At 43.5% G+C, this 24,047-nt stretch overlaps 1 protein-coding gene, 1 non-coding gene and 1 pseudogene across 2 annotated transcripts in view; 1 reads left to right on the top strand and 2 right to left on the bottom strand.

Moving 5' to 3' along the window:
• The window catches only part of ZFYVE26 (zinc finger FYVE-type containing 26), a 66,628-nt gene that overhangs the window by 39,974 nt on the left and 2,607 nt on the right, over positions 1-24,047 (bottom strand). Inside the window, exons 3-17 of the mRNA XM_023755856.1 lie at positions 18,945-19,034; positions 16,406-16,928; positions 15,884-16,014; positions 15,148-15,312; positions 14,940-15,028; positions 13,835-13,998; positions 11,379-11,582; positions 9,599-10,210; positions 9,267-9,353; positions 7,250-7,318; positions 6,210-6,349; positions 3,921-4,122; positions 2,489-2,752; positions 272-391; positions 14-178 (exon numbers count right to left, since the gene is read on the bottom strand). Of these exons, the coding sequence (XP_023611624.1) occupies positions 14-178; positions 272-391; positions 2,489-2,752; positions 3,921-4,122; positions 6,210-6,349; positions 7,250-7,318; positions 9,267-9,353; positions 9,599-10,210; positions 11,379-11,582; positions 13,835-13,998; positions 14,940-15,028; positions 15,148-15,312; positions 15,884-16,014; positions 16,406-16,928; positions 18,945-19,034 (3,025 nt within the window). The remainder of the gene's footprint in view (positions 1-13; positions 179-271; positions 392-2,488; positions 2,753-3,920; positions 4,123-6,209; positions 6,350-7,249; positions 7,319-9,266; positions 9,354-9,598; positions 10,211-11,378; positions 11,583-13,834; positions 13,999-14,939; positions 15,029-15,147; positions 15,313-15,883; positions 16,015-16,405; positions 16,929-18,944; positions 19,035-24,047) is intronic.
• LOC111826502 lies at positions 3,305-3,443 on the top strand. The gene has a single exon (XR_002829844.1). It is a non-coding gene; the product is annotated as a small nucleolar RNA SNORA42/SNORA80 family (small nucleolar RNA).
• On the bottom strand, positions 19,472-23,627 carry LOC102441426 (annotated as a pseudogene).

A 24,047-nucleotide genomic window follows, 5' to 3' on the forward strand; every position in this document is an offset into this window, starting at 1 on the left:
CTTGGACCGGTACCTGGCAGCTCCAGTGCCTCCCTCAGCGACTGAAGGATCTGGTCCAGCTGCTGGGAGAGGGTGGCATGGCTGGCGGCGCAGTCCTCAGTGAGGCTGGGCCAGCACGTCTGAAGCAGCTCGGCAATGCTGCACCGGGGAAGGCCTCCTCCTTTTTCTTCTATGCTCTCTATTGAAAGCAAATGAGAAAGAAAAAGTAAGGTTGATGTTGACCTAGTGTTCTGAGTCCGGGAGAAAAAAAAAGGGAGAAAAGCAAACTCACCTGATTTAGTTTGTCCGGCTGATGTGAGTAAATAATTGAGAATCTTACTGATTTGCTGAAGAACAACTGGAAAACCTCGAATGCCATCAGCACTGGGGAGGACATGGTCTAGCTGCCGACCTGGGACCAGATGAAGGAAGAGGGAATGCAGAAAAAATAAGGTACTTTCAGAGACTGCTTCTCAGTCCTGTGCTTGCTTGTGCAATTTTATGTTCTCGAATATTAAGGAGGAAATAGATGCTGTGCCATTTTGGGTGACAGCCAGCACAGCTGGCTTCTCTGCCTGAGGTGCCAGGGCCATCTCCTAAAAGATGCCTCAGTTGTCAGCGCAGCAGGCCGAGAATCTCTGGCACTGCCATGCAATCGCCGTCCCCAGCCAATAAGGCACTTCCTGTGGGTTTGCCTTGGTACTGCCCTCAGCTGAGGACTTGACCTGAGAACGTATCTGTCTTCTCTAACTGCTTCAAGTAGGATCTTGAACCCTCACTATGAACAATTTTATTAAGAGATGACTCATTATACCTCCCCAATACACCTATACTTGGGATAATCTGGAGACACAGTAGGTACTAAATTAATTCCTAATTGGCCTGAAACTGTTTCAGCTACTAACAGTTTGAGTAATATCCCCTTTTATTTTAGAACTAGAGACCTGGTGCACAAAATTTTTGCACTGGGGGGGTGAGGGTGGGGAGACCCTCAGCCCGGCCTGTGCCCTCTCGCAGTCTGGGAGCCCTTGGGGAATGTCCGACTGCAGACATCCTTAGCGCTGCCACAGAGGCGGGAGGCTCCCGCCACCACCGCTGTGCTCGCCAGCCATGAGTCCGGCTTCTGGCTGAGTGGCACTCCCCCTGTGGGAGTGCACTGACCACCAGGGGGCAGCTCCTGTGTTGAGTATCTGCCCCCTGGTGTTCAATGCGCCTCATAGCGACTGGTCGTTCTGCCGTTTGGTTGATTTGCATGTTAGCCTTTTATTATATAGGATAAAAGTGCTAGATGAGGGGGAGAATTGTTCCCAAAAAAAGAATCACAAGTGCCACAGTATACTTTCTTAGAAGGACCATGTGGGCATTAAAGGACATATTAACCGGCAGCTCAGAAGTGATTTGGAGAGGTGTGCAGAAGAGAGTTAACACAGCAGGCCTGAGACTTCTGTCCTCAGAAAGGCCTGCTCTCAAGGTTGGCCCTTGGCGGTATCTGTGACCTTCACTGGCAAACGGTTTCCTATACTGCATAAAAGTTTCCCTAAATGATGAGAGGGGCTCATTGTGCCTACGCTCTCTGTACACCATGGTTCAGTCTGAACACCTGCTTTCCTTCTGAGAGTCTGGAATTCTGGAACACAATGGGCAGAGGGTGCCTTTGTTACCAGCACCCCGTAACAACCTTGGGCTTGTGTCTCTAATGAGCTTCCCTATAGGCAACACTTCAGCCTTGTCACAACTCACTGCTGGGGGAATTAAGCCTGTCCTCTATGCCTCCACAGGGAGAGGACTCTTGGAAGTCTTTTGCTTAGATTCTGTGGATTATCCCATGAGCCTTTTCCCTCTGCTGGTTTTGCTTTGTATCCTTTTGCTGAAATAAATCTTAGTCATGAGTGTGACTACATGCTGAGTCCTGTGAGTTCTCAAGGAATCACTGAACTCAGGAGTGGCTGTTCACATTGCAACCTATTAACTGTTCCTCGTCCTCATCACTGAGAAAACAGGCTCCTTTCTCCCTCCTGAGTCAGTCCTTCCAATGTTTGCTGTGTGTGAACTTTACCCAAATCTATCTTCACATTCTTCTACCTTCATTCCTCCAAGAATTCCATGTACACATTTTGATGTCATTTACCTCAAGGTACAGTCTTCCCTCCACATTTTCCCTTATACGTGGTTTACAAACTCAAGACTATCATAGATTAAGTGGGGTTCACTCAGAAAGGGGAATGTAGTCTAAAGACAAATTCCATTTACACCATTTTTGAATGTCTATTTATTCTTTAAATTTCTCTGTAAATCAGAAAACAATTTCTCCATTATTGCAGAATGCTATGTCTAGTAAGAAGGTGAGGCTCTCAGCAGACTATATTTATGCCATCAGGCTGCACACGAGGAAATTAACTAATCCGCTCTCCCTGTCCCTCCTTCCCCGGTAAGTGCTTTTTTCTTGCACATTTTCTCAAGTCTCTCAGAAATCCATTTGAGAAGGAAGGACTAAAGTGGAAGCACTCACCCCGGCTCTCAAGGCTGCTGTTCAGACGTCGCTCAGCCGTTTCCAAGAGCTGCTTGCAGGTTTTCCAGAGCTGGCACTGAGAGCAAGCGAGGTCGAACGCAGCCATGGCGGGGGGACTGAGCTCTTCCAGAACCTCTCGCAGGGGGTCAGTGGGCTCCAGCAGGGTGCTGCTTATCCAGAAGTCCTCCTGGAGCGCGGGGATGGGGTCTCCAGAGGGGCTGAGCAGCTTGTCGGTCACGTCCGAGATGGAATAAAATACCATCCCTGGGTACCAGCAGTGGAGCAGAAAGTAAGGTTAAAATGATTCTATATGCCACTTTTATTTATTTTATTTTATTTTATTTTATTTATTTTATTTTATTTATTTTATTTTATTTATTTATTTTATTTTATTATTTTATTTTATTTTATTTTATTTTATTTTATTTAGGTCCTTCTGCACAGGGTATCTTCTATGCATATTAGTACCATCATTGCAACCCATTCTTATGGCATCAAAACAACGGCATGGAAAGGAAGACCAAGAGAAACCAAAATGGAGGAGATGAGTGAGGGCTTCTTCCAAATGGGATCTAAAAGCAGGTTGAGAAAGAATGAGGTGGATCTGTGTGCTCATCAGAAAAGATCTCTAAAATATGCTGTAAGAGCCCATTTATATTAAAAGCAAAAAGTGCATATATATTTTTGAATAGCTATTGAAAATTCTGGGAGAACAGAGGAGCAACGTGGGATGCTACCTGTTCTGGGATGGTACACAGAGCCTAGACCAGTAAGATAATGTGAAAACGTGGGACATGATTCCTCTTTTAAGAAAATGCATAGGTTTTCAAGAAAATGGCAGGCCTGTCCCCCTGGCTCTCTCATAGTGTCCCACGCAGAGCAAATTGTGGCCTTGAACCATTGCCTGGCCTCTGCCTGTGGGCTGGCTACAGTCACTGAAGCAGGTTGCACAGTGGGAAAAAAAGAAATAATGAAAGGATCAGTTTTTGCAGTGCAGCCATGGCTGAGAATTGAGACCTGTGAATTGCAGGCCATGAGTTAAACACAACTTTTTCACTTTATGGAAAAGTGAAATAATATGCTTTATCCTGAATAGTTACATGGAAGGAAATAAACTCCTAACCATTTCCCAAAGGACAAGATAGTGGCCATGAAAACACATGGTGACAAGAGCATTCACACTCTTCAGTGTTAGTCACACAGGACAAGCTTAATGGAGTAGCTCGAGTGGTAGGTATGTGACTGCCATGGTCAGGGAAGTTGGGCACAGCTAGAAACCAAACCTCAGTCTGCTGTTCTTCAAATCCAAGTGTCCTGCCCTGGATTTCTGCTCACCTTCATGATGATGAGCCTATTGTTTGGGTGGCTTTTCCCCTGACACCCTCCTTCCCCAGATACCTCCCCCCCTGTGGTGGCAACGGGGAAGCCTGACCTGCCGCCGCAGCGCTGCCAATGGCCTGTAGAGTTGAGCGGCCACTGCCAGTTCTTCGAATGGTGCTGCTACCCCCGTCTGAGTTCTGGTTCTCAATCTTGTGCTCGACACGGGCCAGCTCCTGGATCACCTCCTGGTAGAGCTCCACGAACATCAGTTCCCCTGAGCTGGGCGAGGACTTCAGGTCGAACATGAACACCACCTGGTACAAGACAGGCGGGAGTGTGGCTGTGGTGGGCCCATTGTCTAGAGATACGGGATCTTGCCTATCATTAGACTATGGCCCTAAAACATCCGCTTTGTAGGATGGGAAGAGCACTGCATGTTAGAAGAGTAGATCAAATATAGAAATTACTTATCCAAGCCAGCATGAAAGCCACCACAGCCCCAGTAGAAAATTGGCAGAAGATGTGGACAATTTCAGAGAAAATGAATGACTAATACCTAGATGAAAAATGTTATCCCTTTCAGTAATCTAGGGAATTTCAGTCACATTAATACCATTTTGCATCTATCACAATGACAAAGTATAAAAATAAGCCCTCAGGGGGTAGTGGTAAAAGGAACTGTCACAACCTTTTTTGAAAAGCAATTTGGCAATCCATAAAGCTTTAAAAACGTTTATATTCTTTGACACAGAAATTTTCATGAGAAACTTTCTTACAGAAACAATTCAAAAGGCTTAATGCCTAAAGGTGATAATCTTGGCACTATTTATTACAAGGTTGAAAGTAATCTAAATGTTGAGTAACAGGAGAATGGTCAAATGCAGCTGCCTGATCAGACTACTGTAAGGTCATTAAATCAGGTACAAGGCAAATGTTAAGAAGGCATTATATAAGGTTTTAAATTCAAAATAATCTTGGCTATATAAAAGTCACATGGATCTTGGAAAAATAATGGCAAAGAGTATTTGTTACCTTTATTGGTTCTGGACAATAGGGTTACAAGTAATATTATTTTCTTGCTAATACCTTTGGTATTTACTTGTAATATGCATGGCTTATTCTGTAACCAGGCTAAAAAAATAAAGCTTTTATTAAAAAAAAATTCAAGCCCTAGCCAGTTTGGCTCAGTGGATAGAGCACTGGCCTGTGGACTGAAGGGTCCCAGGTTCGATTCTGGTTAAAGGCACATGCCCGGGTTGTGGGCTCGATCCCCAGGAGGAGGTGTGCAGCAGGCAGCCAATCAATGATTCTCTCCCATCAATGATGTTTCTATCTCTCTCTCCCTCTCTGAAATCAATAAAAAAATATATTTTTTAAAAAGGTGACTTTCATTTAAAAAAAAAAAATCAAGGGTCCAGGAAAGGAAGCGGAAGTGAGGACATTTAGGGGTAAAGGATCAGGGGCTCACAGTTGACTTAACTCTGGATTTGGGTGTAACAAAGGCTGGTGAGGGTCCTATCCTCCCTAGAGGGTCAGAGTTACCACTGTCATTAAAGTATGGAACCTAAAATGACCAGAGGAAGCTACTCAAAAGTTCTCCTATCGCCTAGATTTTATCCTTGACTTATTCTTCAACAACTGAACTAAAATGAAAGAAAAATTCTGACCTGCATGTTAAGGGACGAGCACAGTGTGATAAATATATCAATGAAGTTTTAAAAATTAGAAAGGTAGGTTTTCATGCTATTAAATTTAAACAATAGCAGAGGATTCTTATATTTCTCACAGCTTGTACAGAATCCTCTTAACCCCACGAGGTAGGACAAGCAGGTATTATATTTAACTCTGATTTTTAAGTGAAGATACAGAAGCTCAGGGAGGGCAGGTCTTTCTGATTTCTTCTTGCACCCATCCCTCGACAACACGAACATTTTAGTTTGGTAGCCCCTACACTTGTATATTGAACTGGCATTCTATTTCTTATTAAACATTGTCTGCATCATGACTTTTAACTATTAAAAACATGTATGTGTTCAGAGAAGGCTTATAAGGAAAGAAACCAAATTATTTCCATGTTTTGAAACGGTGAGCTTGTAGCTAAATATTTTATCTTGTTAAACACGATTTATGTTAAAACAAACCAATGATTCAACAGCTTAAACCTCCTGCAATCTGGGTTTTGAAATCTGCAATGCTGGGGACTGGGCCTTGTACATGGAAACTCTCTCCTGTTTCTCCTGCTGGATGTGGCCCCTCTAATGTTCCCAAGTGGCTCTGGTTGCACAGGTATCCAGCTCTGCCTGAGGCCCAGCAGGTTCCAGATGGCTAGAGGTGGACCTCACATTCTTTTCTATGACAAGGTGAGGCCCAGGCTACTAACACCAGCTGCCCAGCCCCTTACCTGATGGGCTTCTGCAAAGTTCCCCCGGAGGATGCAGGATGCCAGCAGCGACTCAGGTGGGGAGAACATCATGGGGATGAATGAACTTTGAGTTTGGGGCTGCAACTCATTCCTTCCAGACATGATGTTCAGACTTCCCTCTGTTGGGACACAGAAGATGAGGGAAAGGAAGCAATAGAAATTGAGGAAAAACTATACTGCTGTAACCTCCCACCAAACTCTTTATCTTCAAAAAGTTTCTTTTTTAAAAGGTGTGTAAGTGGGTATTGATTTTCCCTCAATTGAAGGGCAAACCTATGCTATCATGTTTGAATATAATACTTAAGTACATTCTTAGGTATTCACCTGTTTCTCTCTGCTAATGGGTAACTTGACTGATAGTGACACAGCCCTTTCCCTACTGAAATCTGTTTGGCCATGGGCAGAACCAAACTTCTTTTTAAAGAAATTGATATATAATTGACATATAACATTGTATTAGTTTTAGGTATACTAGTACAACATAATGATCTGATATATTGTGAAATTATCACCAAAGTTTAGTTTTCATCATCACACATGGTTGCAAATTTTCTTGAGACTTTTAAAATCTACTCTTAGCAACTTTTAAATACACAATACAGTAGTGTTAACTATAGTCACCATGCTGTATATTACATCCCCAGGACTTATTTATCTTACAAATAAGACTGTGCCCTAGCCGGCTTGGCTCAGTGGATAGAGCGTGGGCCTGCAGATAGCAGGGTCTGGGTTCAATTCCAATCAAGGGCATGTACCTTGGTTGCAGGCTCCTCCCCAGATCGGGCCCTGGTCAGGGCTAGTGCAGGAGGCAACCAATCAATGTGTTTCTTTCACATTGAAGTTTCTCTTTCTCTTTCCCTCTCTCTTCCGTTCTCTCTAAAAAATCAATGGAAAAATACCCTTGGATGAGGATTAAAAACACAAGAACTGCTCAGTCCAGGTTTCTACACCAGGGTGTGTGGCAACTCCGTATCAGGGCAAAGCTGCTTGAAGTGGGCAGCTGGTTGGGACCCCCATACCTGAAGTACTTGTGCTCAGCTCACTACTTGTACTTTCCAGGGAGGGATTGGAACCTCTGTCCCGGCCATCTAGAGGTGATAGGAAGAGAGAAAATCAACCATCAACTCCTTAAAATGTAGAAGTTGGCTTGAAAATCAAGATCTGGGTAGAGTGAAAGGATAATGGTTAAGTAACATATCTACTGCTTCTACAGCAAAATGCAAGTTCCTACAGACCAAAGGTGAAGGGTGGGCTTAATATGGCGCCAATGCTCATTGGGTAGCAGCTTATACCAATGGTTCCAACATGTGGGTCTCAGAGCCCCAGGGCTTTCAAGTTACTTCTAGGGGTCAGCGACCTGTCTGCTCACCAAGCACTGGCAATATGACTAGAAAGTAGGAGGGTGCAAAGGAGGGCACAAGTTTTTCTGACATAGCAAAAGCTGTTCTCATGCTAAGGACCCCGTTATTTAGTGCCCTTGTGGAAAAGCTCCTTCTCAACATGGCTCTTCATAGCGAATGGAGGCTCACTCTTCCTAGGGTGGTCACCCCAGGGTAATACGAGCCCTACGCAAGGGCGTCTGCGTGGCTCACCATTTGGAAAGGACACACAGCTGTAGGAAAGATGGCGTGTGCATTCTTGGGGTGGATGTGTCAAGTGGATGCAAGTCTTTGACTCAAACCAATTAACTGAGCAGCTTAAGGGCCTTAGCAACTCAGCCTTGACGTTTTCCAGGTTTCTCTCATAATATCCTCCATTCTACCCACTATGTTCACTTTTCTCATTGCCACTGCTGGAGCCTTCTCATTCTGAGCTTGGTTCTGGAGCCACGTTTTCCATAAAACCTGTTTCCCTGACTTCTGTAGGCGATGCTGCTCTCTCCTAGAGACAGCTTGTTTCCAGGCAGTGCCTCTGTGCAGTTTAAGTGTTTCATGTATACCATCTGTGTAGGTACATTATCAATCCTTTGAAGGCAAAGTCCTGATGTAAGCCTCATTCACTTCCCTCAAGATACCGCGTGTTATTTAGCACATAGGAAACTCTTATGGATTCCATTAATTATTTAAAAACCAGCACCAAAAATCATAATGGAAATTTTATTATCTAAAAATTTAACACACCTGTATAATGGTCCTGTATAAAATTCTGTAAGAAAAATTCAAATTCAAAAGACAAAATGAAGGGGAAAAAAGTTAGCACATAATGACAGAATATTACCCATAATGTATAAAAAGCTTCTTACAAGTCAATAAGAAAGATGAACTCAACAGAAAATATGGACCTCAGACATGAATAGGCAGCTCACAGAAATAATGTAAATTGCCAGTAAATATATAAAAGACATTCAACCTTAAACTAAAAGCTAATATTAAAACAATGATAAACATTGCTGTATTAATCATATTGGCCCAGCTTTGAAAAAATCTGATAATACTCATTTTTAATGAATGTGTGTGCAAACAGGCACTCATAAACATTGGTGGGAATGTGAACTGGTTCATCTTTTTTTTTTTTTTAAAAGGCAATTTGGTAAATCTTTATTTCCACGTATCTTTGACCTTGCTATTCTACTGCTAGGGTCTTATCCTATAGCTATACTCACACAAGTATGCACAGACATATATACAGGGTTGTTTACTGTAGCATTGTTTATAATAGTAAAAAAACTGGAAACAACTTAAGTGCCCACAAAAGGGTACATATAACAATGGAATATTAAGCAGCTTTTAAAATAAGAGAAAAAAGTCAGTTGTCAATATACAGTATGAGACATATAAAAGGACATCAGTGAAAAAAGTTAGTTCTCAATGACACATCTGAATACATGAAATGATATATATACTTGCACTGTGTGGAAAATTTCTAGAAGGAAACTATTAGCAAGGGTTACCTTGGTGGAGTGGGACTACGATAAACTTAGATCACTTTTGTTTTTGTGTGTGTACCATGGGCTTTATCTTACAGAATATTACACAAGAGGCAGTATGCCACTTGCCGGTGCATGGGAATAAGGCATGAGGAGAGCCCATCCATTACCTGCCCGGCTCCTTCGTGTCCGACGACCCCGGCGGAGACTAGGGTGCCATGTGGCGATGGGCCGGTATCTTCGGAAAGGTTGCTCCTCTGAAACAGCAAACCCAATGGGTAAGGCAGCAGAGAGATCAATTTTGCTTTGACCCACCTCGTGGGGTAACAGGTAGGGGAAGATTTGGACTGGGCTCTGAGGCATGGTTCTGACATGAGTTGTTATGTTTATGCCTTGAGTTATGGAGTGACTCCCATGCACTCGTCCTCGCTCTCTCCCACATTCCTGGGGGTTTTCTCCCGCCTCACTTTCTGGACCCACTGGTTCTGCTGCCCCCTCTCACCTGAGCTCTGGTTGCTTGTTACCACCTTGTATCTCCACTGGGCCTCAGAGAGAACCTTAGAAAACCGGTGCAGGCGGCTCTGTGGTCCATGTCTGCTCTCCGGGCAGTTCTGGCCTTCCGGCAGCGTTGGGTCGTCAGGGGGACTGTGGCTGCTGAGCTCCTCCAGCTGGTCCTGGAGGAGCCTGAGGAAGGCCCCCATTGCAAACTCATCAGCCAGGAACCCGCTGACACCACTGGTAAGGTGCTCGAGGTCCAAAAAGCTGTGCCCGTGAGGCTCTGGGGAACTGTCTTTTGGCTCTGTCTTCAGACAGCTTGGAAGTGTATCAGCAAGGCTCCTGGGGACTCCCAGGGAACCCCGTTCTGACTTCCTTTCAGGCTGTGCTATGTGCTGAGGGCTCTCTGGTGGAGACCCCAAACCTAATGGGTCCTTCCCCTCAATGTCATCCTCCTCAGCATAGTCCTCGGGCAGGTGAGGCTCTGGGTGAAGATCGGCAGAGGTCATGAGGAGCAATGAGAAGATGTTTTCTAGAAGTTCCAGGCGCAAAGAGTCAGGAACACCGCACAGATACTGCTGACACCTGGCCAAGTATGTTGAGAAGAGATTTGAAGCACCTGAAGTAGCATGTATCAGAGAAGAGGGCAGAGAAAATGCAGACCTTAGAAACATTACTTGCCAGACTCAAACATTCACCCAACTTTAACTCATTTATGTTTTAATGACTAAAGAAATTGCAGTTACAGTCAGAAGAATAAGAGACTCCTCATCAACGTCTTTTCATGATTTGCAGAGTTTGTACGTTAATTAGAAGTACAGCTCACTGAACACTTGTTATTTTGTTTCTGCTTTTTAAATATTACATTATTCTTCATCTCTCACAAGCACTCCATAATAGGCTCCTTACTCCTCAATTCCATTTTCACTCATTGTTACACTAAAGAAGATCAAGGGCTACCTAGATCTCTTAAGAAATACTCACTGGTCAAAAATGACCATGCTCAGAGAAGGTCCATCCCAAAGCTACAAGAGAGAGAGAATTGACCAGCAGTCACACAAGGCAAGTTAAATGTAAGTTATTAAGAAAAATGAGAGAGGATAGGAAATAGGTTCTTTCACACTGTAGCTGTGATCCATGACATTGACTTAGAGCAGGGGTGGGGAACCTTTTTTCTGCCAAGGCCATTTGGATATTTATAACATCATTTGCGGGCCACACAAAATTATCAACTTAAAAACCAGCCTGCTAAATTCGGTCAAACATTTAATTAACTCACCCCTCATGCCTTGGCAGGGCCAGACAAATGATTTTGTGGGCCTTATACAGTCCATGGGCTGGACGTTCCCCACCCCTGACTTAGAGGCTGCATTCAAAAAAAACAACAACAAGAAATATCATACAACAGAAAAATAATCAAGAGTGTGCTCTGTTTGGAAGGGTGAATATATCGTTTCTCAAAAGTTTAGTTTGTATATCACTTACCTACATATATACACATACATATATAAACACATAAATTATATACCTAGGTGCAAACTGAAGTGTGATGTGAAATGCTATTTTTATTGTAGATTATAGGGGGGGAAAAGCATTTGGAAAACAATGCACCAGGTGATCAGACTCCATTAAAACTTAGGCAAATCACTTGCTTTCTCTATGTCTCTTCGATTAAAGAAGGCTGATTAATGGATGAAATTATTCCTGGGCATAATAAAACCAAGGGCCACCTCCTCAATCCTGGTGGAACAGGTTGCAGCAGGGACTGGGGGGAGGGGTTTCTGTACCTGAGGGGGAGACGGAATCATTCACTGGCTCTGCAGCCACAGCCAGGTCCTCTGAGAGACTGTCTTTGCATTCCTGGCACTGGGTGTGCTGGTGTGAGTTCACACAGAGGGCATAGATGGCATACTTCATGGCACAGAAGCTCCGGTAGAGTGTCAGGTTCTGGCACTGGCTCAGGTGCTCAGGGCCCGGAGCACCCGCTGAGTCTGAATGGGAGAGAGGAACAGGCAGCACTTCAGAGCTGGTTCTTTCAGGACGGCAGCAGGCATGGCCGGACCAGAGACGCTGCCCTGCTCTCTCCTTTCCGCCAGTTTGATCCGCGTCCCTCCCAGGCCTTTTCCTCCATAGCATCAGCGTTCAGTCCCCTCCATTTCCTTTTTCCCACCGGCCTCCCTCTACATGTCTCTCTAATGCAGCCCTCATGGCTATTTAACAAGTCTTTTCCTTATATTTCTTAACATTTTGTTCTTTCTTTTCTTTTTTCTTTTTTTTTAAATTAAAACTTAAAGTAAATGTTTAGAGGAGGTATGGGGGGTTTAAAAGGAAAATATGTTTAGTCTACCTAGTGCCACATTATCCAAGAGGCAGGCTTAAAGTGTGTATAGATTGAGTAATGAGAGCAAAGGCAACAAAATTTCTTTGGAAAAAAAAGTTGATATACATTTAAAATATATATATTTTATCAATTTCAGAGAGGAAGGGAAAGGGAGAGGGAGAGGGAGATAGAAACATCAATGATGAGAGAGAATCATTGACTGGCTGCCTCCTGCATGCCACCTACTAGGAATCAAGCCTGCGACCAGGAATTGAACTGTGAACTCCTGAGGCATGCCGGCCAGGCAAAAAATGATATTTTTAAGAAAGCACTGAAGTAGACATCATGGGGAAAAACACAAATGCTGTTGAAATTCCTTGTACTTGTTTAATAATTTATAATTTCTCATTTAAAAAAATTGAGGAGAAAGAGAAGGCATCATACTATTTTAGGGTCTCTAAACATCTTAATCTGGCTTGAATCCTTTTCATAGTAAAAGTGCAACCTTCTCAAAGAAAAGGCATTAAATGTAGCAAAGCGAAAAAGAAGAAAATATAACCCATGATATTACTAGCTAAACACAACCATTAACAATCTGTTTTAACCCCTTTGATAATTTAGCATATACGTGTGTATGTTGAGAGTAATGACATTTTCTATACTATTCAATTTTCCTACTTCTTAAAAATAAATGATAGTATAAGCATTTGATTATGCTTCTTCATACACTATATTTCTGATGGCTGCATACAGTTCTACTGCGGCAGGGCACTGCAGTCGTTAGGAATGCTTTGCTACTAGGATGGTGCAATAAATCCCCGTGTGTATAGGCTTCCTAGTAATTACTTCTTATAGGGAGCTCAGATTTACCAAAGTCAGGTAGAAACAGAACGAGATCAATATTGTTCCCCGCCCCTGGCCTCTACGTGGCATTATTGCCCCGGGCCAGGACTTGCAAGCACTGCACAACCCTGAGAGTGAGCGGCTCCTTAAATTTTGTGCCCCAGGTGCCTCTCTTGCCTCACCCTAGTCCAGACCTATTATTGCTCCTCTTTCACCTTTTATCAGTTCTAAGTGTGTCCTGGTGGGTCACCAGGGATCGGATTTAAACCACTTCTTTGGAAGCCCTTTTGTACTTGTCTGTAAACAGAAAGTTCCAGTTCCTTTAGGAAATCTGTTAAACAAGTTGCCTACCTTCCTGGAAAAAAATATAGACTGCAGTGACACGGGTTTTCCAGTTAATGGTACATCCTTTCTCAAGGTCAATCTAAGTAATATCGAGGCTGAGCAACATCTCCTGCCATCTGGGAAGGTTTGTTTCTCTCAAAGCAAAATGTCCCAGGACCTGTGTGGCAGGTTGTGACTACACTATGATACCATTTTTGAGAGCAAAAGAGCTTGTTAATGGGGACTTTAATTTTAAGCCAAGATCTAAGATTAAAACAAGACTTTACTATTGTTTCACGCAAGTCTTCATCTAAACTGCTTTATGTGTTCAATAGAGTATGAGGGAGCTATGGGAGAGAGAGGGTAGGCACAAAGTGTGCTGTGAGAAAGCGTATGAAGAATGGAGAGACTCGCCAAGAGTTGCATAAATATTGCCAGAGATAATGCTGCGAATTCCGAGGGCAGTTCCTAATTCTGTTCCTTGGCATGAGGGTATCCTAGTGGTTCTTGAGATGGTTCCACGAGGACAAGGGTTCCTATGGCGCTGTTCTCATCGGGTTCCCTATACCTCATCCAGAGAGGGGAGGCACATTCCTACACCCCATGATCTCACTGGGGCAAACAGCACTAATTTAGAGGCACCTGCTAGCCCACCCACTTTGACAGATTACACCTAGATAAGTCTTTGCTGAAAGGAACCTCGGCAAGATTGTCCTAAGAGGAAACCGTGCCCGAGTGACTGCATCGGCAACTTACTGTGCTCTTGCTGAGGCTCCTTGGCTGGCACCTTCTGTAAGAGCTTGAGAACTTCTTCCTCCCTGAGGGCTGGAAGGTTTGTGAGGTGATGGAGAGAGTAGAGCACTGAGTGGCTGTCTCCACCGTGTAAATGACACAAGAGATCCCTCTTTGGTATGGGGCTGCTGGGAGGGAAAGACGGGAGGATGGGAGGAGAGGCAGTTGATAAAACTGCTCTGAGAAAGACCATTCTGATTCCCTCTTTCTCTTGCTGTCTGGCCCCTAACACCATGGGTTTCACTTACCCAAAGACTACATTTTAGTTGGTCTGGGATACAGCAGAGCATTTATTTACCCTCTGGGAAGTACATCCATCAAGTCAGCCCTACTCATCTAGGAAGGATCTAGAAAGGGCCTTCTTGGTCAAGGGGGTCCAGAAAAAGCCTGCAGAGTATGCTTCCCAATTTCTGTGCTCTTCCCAGCTCAGAAGCGGCACAGCTTCTCTGCTTTCCTGAGTAACAGCCTCTCGCCACTTCCCACTCTGCCTACTCTACTTCAGAAAGTCTGGGGAAGCGGTGAAGAACAGAACAGGAACCCAGTCCTGGGGAAGCCCTGAGGCTAATATATCAGGGAAACAGGGCTTAACCAGTTCCACAGGTTACTGAATAAAAGTGTGACTGCAGTAACACATGGCCAAGAATGTGGGCCACAGTACTGTCACTTTGGGCATGTCACTCAACATCTCTGGGCTTCAGTTGCCCACCTTTAAAATTAGGATAATATTGGTAACTACTCCATAGGATTACTGTGAGGCTTAAGTGAAATCATCCACATAAAGAGCTTGGAGCTATGCCTTGCATATAGTAAGCGCTCAGGAAATGTGAGCTATTGTTCTTTATCATTGTCATCCTAAATTACCCTCTATCCTCTAGTTATAACCTTATGGCTATAGTGAAAATAATTATTACTTATGTTTCTTTCCTGGGTTAATAGCTGGAATAATTATGAGTTGCTGGTCAACATTGTCAACCCAAAACAGTTATGCGGATGATGTCTTGAAATGGTCACATGCACAGAACACAGGATCAAGTGTGCCCAATGGTGGGAAGACTACACAGGGCTGTACCTGCTCTGCTGTACACACCACTCCAGGACCTCCAGGTGAGCCCACAGCCCATTGCAGGCATCCCTGAGGAGCTTATCGCCACCTTGGTCCTGTACGGACATAGAAGAAAGAGATGGCATCTGGGGTCAGAGACTGTAATGAACTTCAGGACCTCGCATTCTGCCCACAGCACTCACTTCTGAGCAGCCCAGGCTGCAGAGTCAGTTACCTGGGTCCTGTGGAGTGTCTGCAGCAACCTCCTGGCTGATGCGAGGCTCTGGCAGTGTGTCCAGCCCAGGAGCACAAGCAGTCGACGGAGAGGCCTGAATTCTCTATCCAGGAGGCAGCCAAGGCTTGGGAAGTCTTCCTCTTTCAACAGCGTTAGTGCTGTCACCTGTAAGTCAAAGGAGGCTGCTATAGGCGGTTACGTGGACTTGCTGCTCATTAGGGGAGGAAGCTTTTGGCCATAGCAGGGAGATTTCTGACAATGACAGAAGAGCCAGTTGACTAAAAAAGGTCCATAAAACTCTAGACCATAAGCTCTTTGAAGGCAGGCACTGACTTCCACAGTACAGGGCACACAGGATGAGGTTAACAAATATCTATTGAAATACACTGAAGCTCAGTAGCAATCTGGGAGAAATTTAGAGTAATTAAATTCCTGTCAGCTAGACAATACACTGTCACCACTGTCTTTTCTTCCCTGCACCCTCCAGAAAGCTTACAAGAATCCAACATTGTAGTTCCTGCCAAAGGACTGATGTAAAATGACTGCAGGTCTAATTATGAATGACGCTGGTTCTCGAAGACTTTTCCCCCCGGGACTATGGGATGGACAGAACCCAATGCCTCACTACTGATTAGATTGCTGTGTAGGGTAAATGAGTGGGAAAGAAATGAGGAATGAAAAATCCTGTGGAGTCTCTAAGTACCTCTGTGATGGAAAACATTTATGTCTGACCTACCAGGATCTGCTCGAGGAAGTGTTTGCTGTTGCTCAGGCAGTAGAAATAGGCCAGTTTCCAAGCCTCGGCTGAGTCGGGATTGGAGAACAAGGCTAGCATTGCCCGCTCGGGATCTAGATGATCCGCTGAGACTGAAAATCAAACCAGACAGGGTTACTGGGGAACCAGAGCTCTTCCTTCCTAAGCTAAAGCCCATTGGAAACACCAACTGTTAGAGTTCACTCTTTTAAAAACTTAAACCAGGCTTCCTATCCTTCTATATTAAAGGCCCTTTCCTTCTCTCAGTAGCTTCTGAAAAGCTCTTTGCTGCTATTGTTATTACTTTGTTTGTTTTTTTCCCATCACCTGCTCCATCCTAGACTATAAAATCTGTGCTTTTAAGAAAATGCCTCCCCCTTTTTTGTGTGTAGCCTTTCCTATTGGCCTCTCTGAGCAACATGAAAGGCCCAGCCGAGGAGAACTCGAGAGAGGCCGGGCACAGTGGGATTTCCAGCACACAGGAGAGCAGCAAAGGGAACACACCTTCTCCCAACGAGAAGGCCTTTAGTGGCTTCACTGCAGCCTTCTCTGCATAGGCATGGCCGTACAGGGAGAGCAGGCCCCGCCCGGCCTTGTGCAGCAGGCAGCTGAGCAGCCGCTCCTCCTGCAGGGGGCTCCCCTCAGTCCTGCAGGCCTCCAGTAGCTCCTCACACAGGAGACGCAGCTCAGCCCCCGGGGGCTCTGCAGGGCAACGCAGAGTCCGCAGGGCTCCGTAGATGGCCTCCACGCCCCCCGGGGACCCAGGGGCAGCGTCCTGCAAAGCTCGCAGTGCCTTTCGAATGAGGTCCACCAGTGCCTTCTGCAGAGGCCAGCCACCAGGGCCGGGGCCATCGTCTTCCCTAAGCAGAAGCTCCAGCAGGGCCTGCGCTGGCTGGGAAGCCTGGCTCAGAAGATCCAGGAGCACAGAGACAGCTTCTGAGCTGAGCCAAAGGGTCCGGCTCTCCGGCCTTCGATTTTCGTCAAGCACGGGGTCTGCGGTGTCTTGTGATAAAGCCTCATACAGCTCCTAAATAGAGGATGAAGAGAGGGATGCATGCTGAGCATGTCTAGAATGTTATCACCTGTATGCCTTTATGTTTTCTCTTTTCAGTACATATGTGTATGTGTGTGTGTGTATTTGTGTGTGTGTGTATAAAACAGTAACAGTAGCAAACACTTCTGTAGTAGTTACTACGTGCCAGGCCCTTTACACAGAAAAATAAACCTTAAGAGGAAGACACTACGATTATCCCCATTTTACAAATGAGGAGATTGAGGCAAAGAGATGAAGTCAATTGCCCAAGGCCTCCATGCTCACGCTTGCCCCTCTTACTGCCTCCAAAATGTGCACTGTTGCTCTACATCAGGGACTGCAAACTCATAGGCCAAGCCAAGTAACAAATGCATATGACACTATGCCCAACTCAAGGCATTTAAATTCAATTTTTAAAAAAACATTACACACCCTGGACTGTGTGGCTCGGTTGGTTGGAGCTTCGTTCTGTGAACCAAAAGGTAGCAGTTTGGATTCCCGGTCAGGGTGCATACTGGAGGCAAACGATCAATGTTTCTCTCACATTGATGTTTCTCTCTCTCCCTCTCTCTCTTTCTGTTTCTCTCTCTCTCTCCCTCTCCCTGTCTTTCTCTCTAAAATCAATTAAAAAATAAATAAAATAATAAAAAAAGAACATTATGTATCAGTTTTTAATCTTTGATCTAAATCCTAGTCCTAATACGTCCATCCCACACAACTCTCCCTTTTTACTGGGCTTTCAATGTACTCACAATTAGTACCATATGTTTTATAATTGTCTCAAGTGTCTATTCATCTCTCCTCCCTGACTAGACTAAGCCCTTACAGGCAAGAACCTCTATAGCAAGCATGTCAAACTCGTGGCCTGCAGGTCGCATGTTTGACATGCTTAATCTATAGCCTATAATTTGTTTGCAGAGTGGGTGCAGAGGGAGAAGAGGGGGTGCTTTAATACTGTGCCCATGGATGGTGCTCAGGGATGCTTCTTCATGAACTGCCTCCAAGATGGGAACAGAACCATGAGTCCTTGACTTAATATAAGTGAAAGCATGTACTTTAAATCCTACAGCTAATATGCCTTTATTAGCTGATGGTAGAGTGACGAAGAAAATAAGTACTGAGCCTCAGAGCATACCTCAGGCACGTAAGTATAGATCTAGGTAAGACTTAGTTTAGCCTTGGCCTGGTGGCTCAGTTGGTTAGAGTGTCATCTTGATACACCAAGGTTGTAGGTTCAATCTCCGGTCAGGACACATACAAAAATCAACCAATGAATGCCTAAATAAGTGGAACAACAAATAGATGTTCCTTTCTCTCTCTCACCCTTCTTCTCTCTTTCTAAGATCAATAAACAAAACAAAACAAAAAGACTTAGTTTGAATCTAGCCCCAGAAGATTGTTGTTAACTCTGACACATTCAGTGTAGCTCTTACAGAACCACGTATTCAACAAATACTAGTTCCTGTTTCCCTTCACATTTCCTGCCATATACTGGTGGAAAATTCAAATACTACCTAGTTTAAATCCAAGTTATGTATTCCTTTTACATGAAATGAAAAAAACTTTAATCCATAGTTGTACTTAGTACTTCTGGATAACACACCTCTGAGAATTCTAAAATCAGTTAAGTTTATCCTAATTTTAAACTCCCCTCAGAGGGGCCTCTATCTAACCCGGTCTTGCGTGAGACCAGAGTACACAGCCAGCATCTAGGGCAGGGGTCCTCAAACTACGGCCCGCGGGCCACATGCAAACACAAATATTGTATTTGTTCCCGTTTTGCTTTTTTACTTCAAAATAAGATATGTGCAGTGTGCATAGGAATTTGTTCATAGTTTTTTTTTTAAACTATAGTCCGGCCCTCCAGCGGTCTGAGGGACAGTGAACTGGCCCCCTGTTGAAAAAGTTTGAGGACCCCTGATCTAGGGGACCTATCTCCGCTGGATCCCTGGAAGCTGAACTGGTTGGTAACTGTGACTCTGGGCAGACAGCTCCCAAAGCCTCTCTCACCTTGAGGATGTCCTCTGGAATGTTACCTTGAAGGTCTTCCGATAATAAAAGAAATTCTAGCTTTCTCCGGAAAACAGCTGGGAGTAACTTCTAAAAAAATCATAAGAAGTAAGCACAGTGATTAGGCATATGCTTTAGTTAATAAATTATAGATACTTTTCTCCAGTGACTTTTTTTTTACTGAAAGAAAATTTTATTTTATATATCACTAGCCATGCGTTTTTGTCACTAGTTATTACATAAAGACTACTTGATGCCATTGCCCAAGTAGCATGATCATTTTCTGTCCAAAATTCACTTTGTCTTCACAGAATTTTCATGATTTACATATATACATATATCAGTGAAGGTTTAACATGGAAATGCAATCTAGCATCCATAAAATCTGATGTTTTGCAGATACTAATGTAGAAGAGATGTGCTTTTAGTCACCTTTTTATTTGAGTCACCTCATGTAAAAAAATAAATCAATAACTTAGAGGTTCTAAATCTCTAATGGAGATTCTCCAATGTGCTCATAGAAATGGTTAAACAGTAAGACTGTCAGAAACAACTCCCATGTCCACATCCTCTTGCAGTTTCTGTACCACTGTGTCTGCCAGCTGCTTTCCTTTGCACGCAAAAGGGGCCTGGATGAGATACACGTTTTGCTTGACTTCTTTGATGTCCTGAGCTTTCTGTACTTCTTTATTTTTCTTCAACCTACGCATTATAAATGTTGCGTGATGTCTCTATTTGATCTCTTCGACTCTCTTCAGTGCAGTAATCATTTCATTCCACAGCTCTCGTGGCTATTTGATAGGTTCATTTCCACATTTTTCAAATTCAAGTGATTATCCACTGTAAGCTCGTTACCAGCTGCTTTACGGAATGCTTTAGTCCACCTGACCTTGTAAGGATTGAGCTTCTTTTTAAAGTTTTTATCACACTTGGATTTACAGAACCTGAACACCTTGCAATTGTTGCGGATGAACATCATGCGTGGCCAGGGTATATGAGCCCGAAACAGAAATAACACTTCTTGATCTCCCCAGTTACTCTTATTTCTGCTAGAAATGTGTTGAGATACTTTATAAACAAAACAGCTAAACTTGGATGCGTACCCCTCTTAAATACTATCACTTAAATCTCACACTGGTCAGCCTCAAACTCCAAGGTTTGCTCATTTCATAGGACTTTTTCTGTCATTTGAAGTCCTTCTCCAAGAACCTCCCTTGGGGATCTGGAGAGTATTATGCTAAGCAAAACAAGCCAGTTGGAAAAAGACAAGCATCACATGATCTCACTCATATGTGGAATCTAATGAACAAAATAGATCCAGAGACATAGAAGCATGGAACAGACTATGGAATCTCAGAGGGAAGGTGAGGGTGGGTGGGTGGGAAGAGATCAACCTAAGAACTTGTATGCATATACGCATAACCCATGGACACAGACAATAGGGTGGTGAAGGCCTGTGGAGGGGGACGAGGGTGGGCTAGAGGGGTCAATGAGGGGAAATAGGGGAATAGGGGACAAATGCAATACTTTCAACAATAAAGATTAAAAAAAGAAAAAAACCTCCCTTGCAGTGACCAAAATACCCAGTTATGAGTAAGCCTGCGAAGGTGTGAACCGCATCATCCTCTTTGGTCCAAATCCTTGATTTGGTATTATTATAAGTTGGAAAACAAAAGTAAACAGAAAGGATCTAATGTTTATGAAACGCTTATTATGTGCCAGGTACTGTGTGCTATGTTTTAAAATATCTCATTTAATGTCTAAATCAAACAAACCTGTGGGATAAGTAGATATTTTTAAAAATAATCTTTACTAAAGATGAAGTGGTTAGGAAGTACTTTCCAATTACTTCAAGCATGAAAAGGAAAAAGTGACCCCAGTGTTTGCTAACGACACTTGCCATGTATAAAGGAAGAGAAAGCCTCTGCCTTTTTCACGACCAACTTGTTTCACAATTACTTCCCTTCACCAGGTTCTTAAAACAAACTATAGTCACCTTTTCTCCAGACACAAATACAAATAGATCAAGCGCAGGAATAACCTTGACAAACACAACTCTATATCAGAGACACCTGTAAATCATGCAGCTGGTTAAAACTTCCAGAAGCTGGGTTTTATTGAAAGGTCCTCTACCTCAAGGCAAGAAGTACTTGCAGGATTGTGTGGGAGGGGAGTTTACAACACAAGATCACACTTATTCTATTCATGCCATTCATAAATCACATCAGAGGCTAACGTGATCTGGCATGTTCTTGGTTAAATTCCTATTTCTTCTTACCACACCCTTCTCTAACGCACCTACGCCATCTGAATGCTTGTATAACACTAGTGATTGGAAGTTGGAGAAAATTCATGCCGGAAGCAAAGATTAGTGCTTCTATTGAGGACGAAAGGGAAGGAACAGGTAAGATGTCTAGACAGAAGCCCTTAATAAAAGTACAAAGCCTGGTTAAGATTTTAGGGCTTTAATCTAGAATTCTAATTAGTTTATATTTTATTTCACTGGTGACATTATATTATGCATATGCATGGCCATAAATGACTAACATTCCTAAAACAAGCAAGAATTTGTTCCATGTTTCTAAGCACAGATTTTCTTACTATAAAAGCAAAGCATGTTCAGTGTAGAAAAATTAGAATATACAAATAGGCAAATGAAACCACCCCTCACCCAGAATCTTTCCATTTAAAAGAACTATTAATACTGTGGTGTAAGGGCATTCAGACCATGCATCAATGCATGCATACCAAATCCACTGTTTTCTAAACTTTTTTTTCACATGGCAGAACATGAACATTTTTCCCATGTCACTGAAATTCATTTACCACCCAATTTTCATAATGGCATTTGACAAATAGACGAGTCCATGCTGCATTGTGGACATGGGAGTTGTTTTCAGCTTTCCCCTATTAGAAGCAGCATGGCGGTGAATATTTCTGCAGTTACTCATGTACAGATAAATCACTACAAGATATAAAGGAAAGGGAAAATGGAATCATCATTTCCACTAATAATTACAAAGGAAGCTTTTGGCAGAAGGTGGGAACTGCAAAAGGACAGGCAGCCAGCTAGTGCCTGGAAGATGAAAGCCACTCCAGGATAATGAATGGCCTTGGAGAACTACTCCAAGAATTCACTTGAAATCTTAGTCCTTGTATAAAGTTTTAAAATTCTCTGAGGTCCTTGTTTAAAGTTTAAAAGTCCTAGAACTTCTTAAATAACTGAGGCATTGGAGCCTTATAGACCGAAGGAACTTCAGTGCTGGCAAAAGCAAGAACAACCCACAGTCTGTGCTAACGAGTCAGGGAAGTTAAGTCCACCACCTGACCTGGTTGAGCCAAGTGCCCATAAAATAAGCAACCAATCAGCCATAAAGTAAGCAAATGCCCTTCAGTGAGAGTAAAATTCATCTGGTTGGTAAATTCCATGTTTGTACTGGAAATATCCTTAGTAACAATAAAACATTTTTTCTTTTTCTCTTTGAAGCTACTATTAAATATTTTAGCTCAAGTTTTTCTCTTTTAAATCTGAAGCTATAGTCAACTCTTAATTATCCTGGGGATACTTTTCAATTTTGCTTCTCTTTTTTTCCTCTTAGTTTTTTCATCATTTCTTTTTGCAGACAGTTGGCAAATGCCTGAATAAGAAATATATTTAGATTAGTGACCCGGTGCACAGATTCGTGCACATTGAAAAGAAATTAATTAGAAGGTGGCTGGCGGGGTGGGACTGGGTGAGATGGACTGGACATGCCCTGGAGCCAACCTCTCGTGGTCCCTCCCCGGCCTCTGTGGAGTGAGCGGGGTCCCTCCTGCAGGTGGGGTCCCTCGGCCTGGCCTACAGGGACTGGGCCGAAACTGGCTCTCTGACATCCCCTGAGGGGTCCTGGAGTGAGAGAGGACATTCTGCAAAGTTGCTGTTGTACAGGGTGTGGAACACAAATGCAAGTGTGCAGTAAACCAGACTGGGGGCCGACAGTGCCCCAGCAACAACATAACCCACAGCTAAAGGTGGAATCACAAGGCCCCACGTGGAATCGGGCTCCTTCCTCTCTGGTTTCAGGGTGTGTCACCCGAGAACCACAGCTGCCAAGTCACTGCAGCCCGGCAGCTTCTGTGTTGAGCGTCTGCCCCCTGGTGGTCAGTACACATCATAGCAACTGGTCAGACAGGCAGAGGGACACTTAGCATATTAGCCTTTTATATATATTGATTATATATATTGATTAGTAACTTCTGTTACTTTTGACAGCTCTGTGGAGAGAAGGGTAGGGGCCAAGCACAACTGGAACTAAAGACAAAATTCTGATGACTGATGGGAGTAAAGAAGAAAATTAGGTTAAATTATAGATATTTATAAAGTAGAACTTACAGTTTCCTACTTTTAAGCCCATGAAGGCTAAAACTAATATTGAGGTGGAAAAAGCAGAGGAATGGGAATTCAAAGTCAGAAGATCTTGGTTCCACCTCTAATTTTGGGCCAGTCATTTCTTTTCTGAATCAGAGGTTCCTCACTTAAATCTTAAAGTCTGTGGTTTAATAAAAATTGCCTCAGAGAAATACTTTTAATGAATATAAACTTATTTCTTTCTTTTTGAATCATATATGTACGTTTACTCCAATACTACCGGCAGTATGGGAGAGCAGCAGGTCATCCACAAAATCTGCTTTGCAGCCCCCCATAAGCCATCTGCTTATGTAGAGTAGGACAAAGATTACACAGGAAAATATGGGTTATAGGTATGGGGAAGTAGGGATTAAAGGCATGGGGAAGTAGGAGGCTGGGGTGGGACTCCAGTGTTTGGGCAGCAAGGTTGTTAATCTTTCCATGAGAATGGACCACATTCCAAGGTTGATTCCCAGGTCCAAGGTTGACTCCCATGGATATCAATTTCTGATAACTATCACATACTTCTAAAAAGTCTTTTCGCTCTGGCCAGAGTGGCTCAGTTGGTTAGAGTGTAGTATGGTACACCAGAAGGTGGCGGGTTCGATTCCTGGTCAGGGAATATACTCAGGTTGCAGTTCCCATCACCAGTCAGGGTGTACTGGAGGCAACCAATTGATCTCTCTCTCTCTCTTCCTTCTAAAACCGTTAAAGTT

This window comes from Myotis lucifugus, unplaced genomic scaffold, assembly GCF_000147115.1.
Source record: "Myotis lucifugus unplaced genomic scaffold, Myoluc2.0 scaffold_85, whole genome shotgun sequence".
In the NCBI taxonomy this organism is placed as follows: Eukaryota; Metazoa; Chordata; class Mammalia; order Chiroptera; family Vespertilionidae; genus Myotis; species Myotis lucifugus.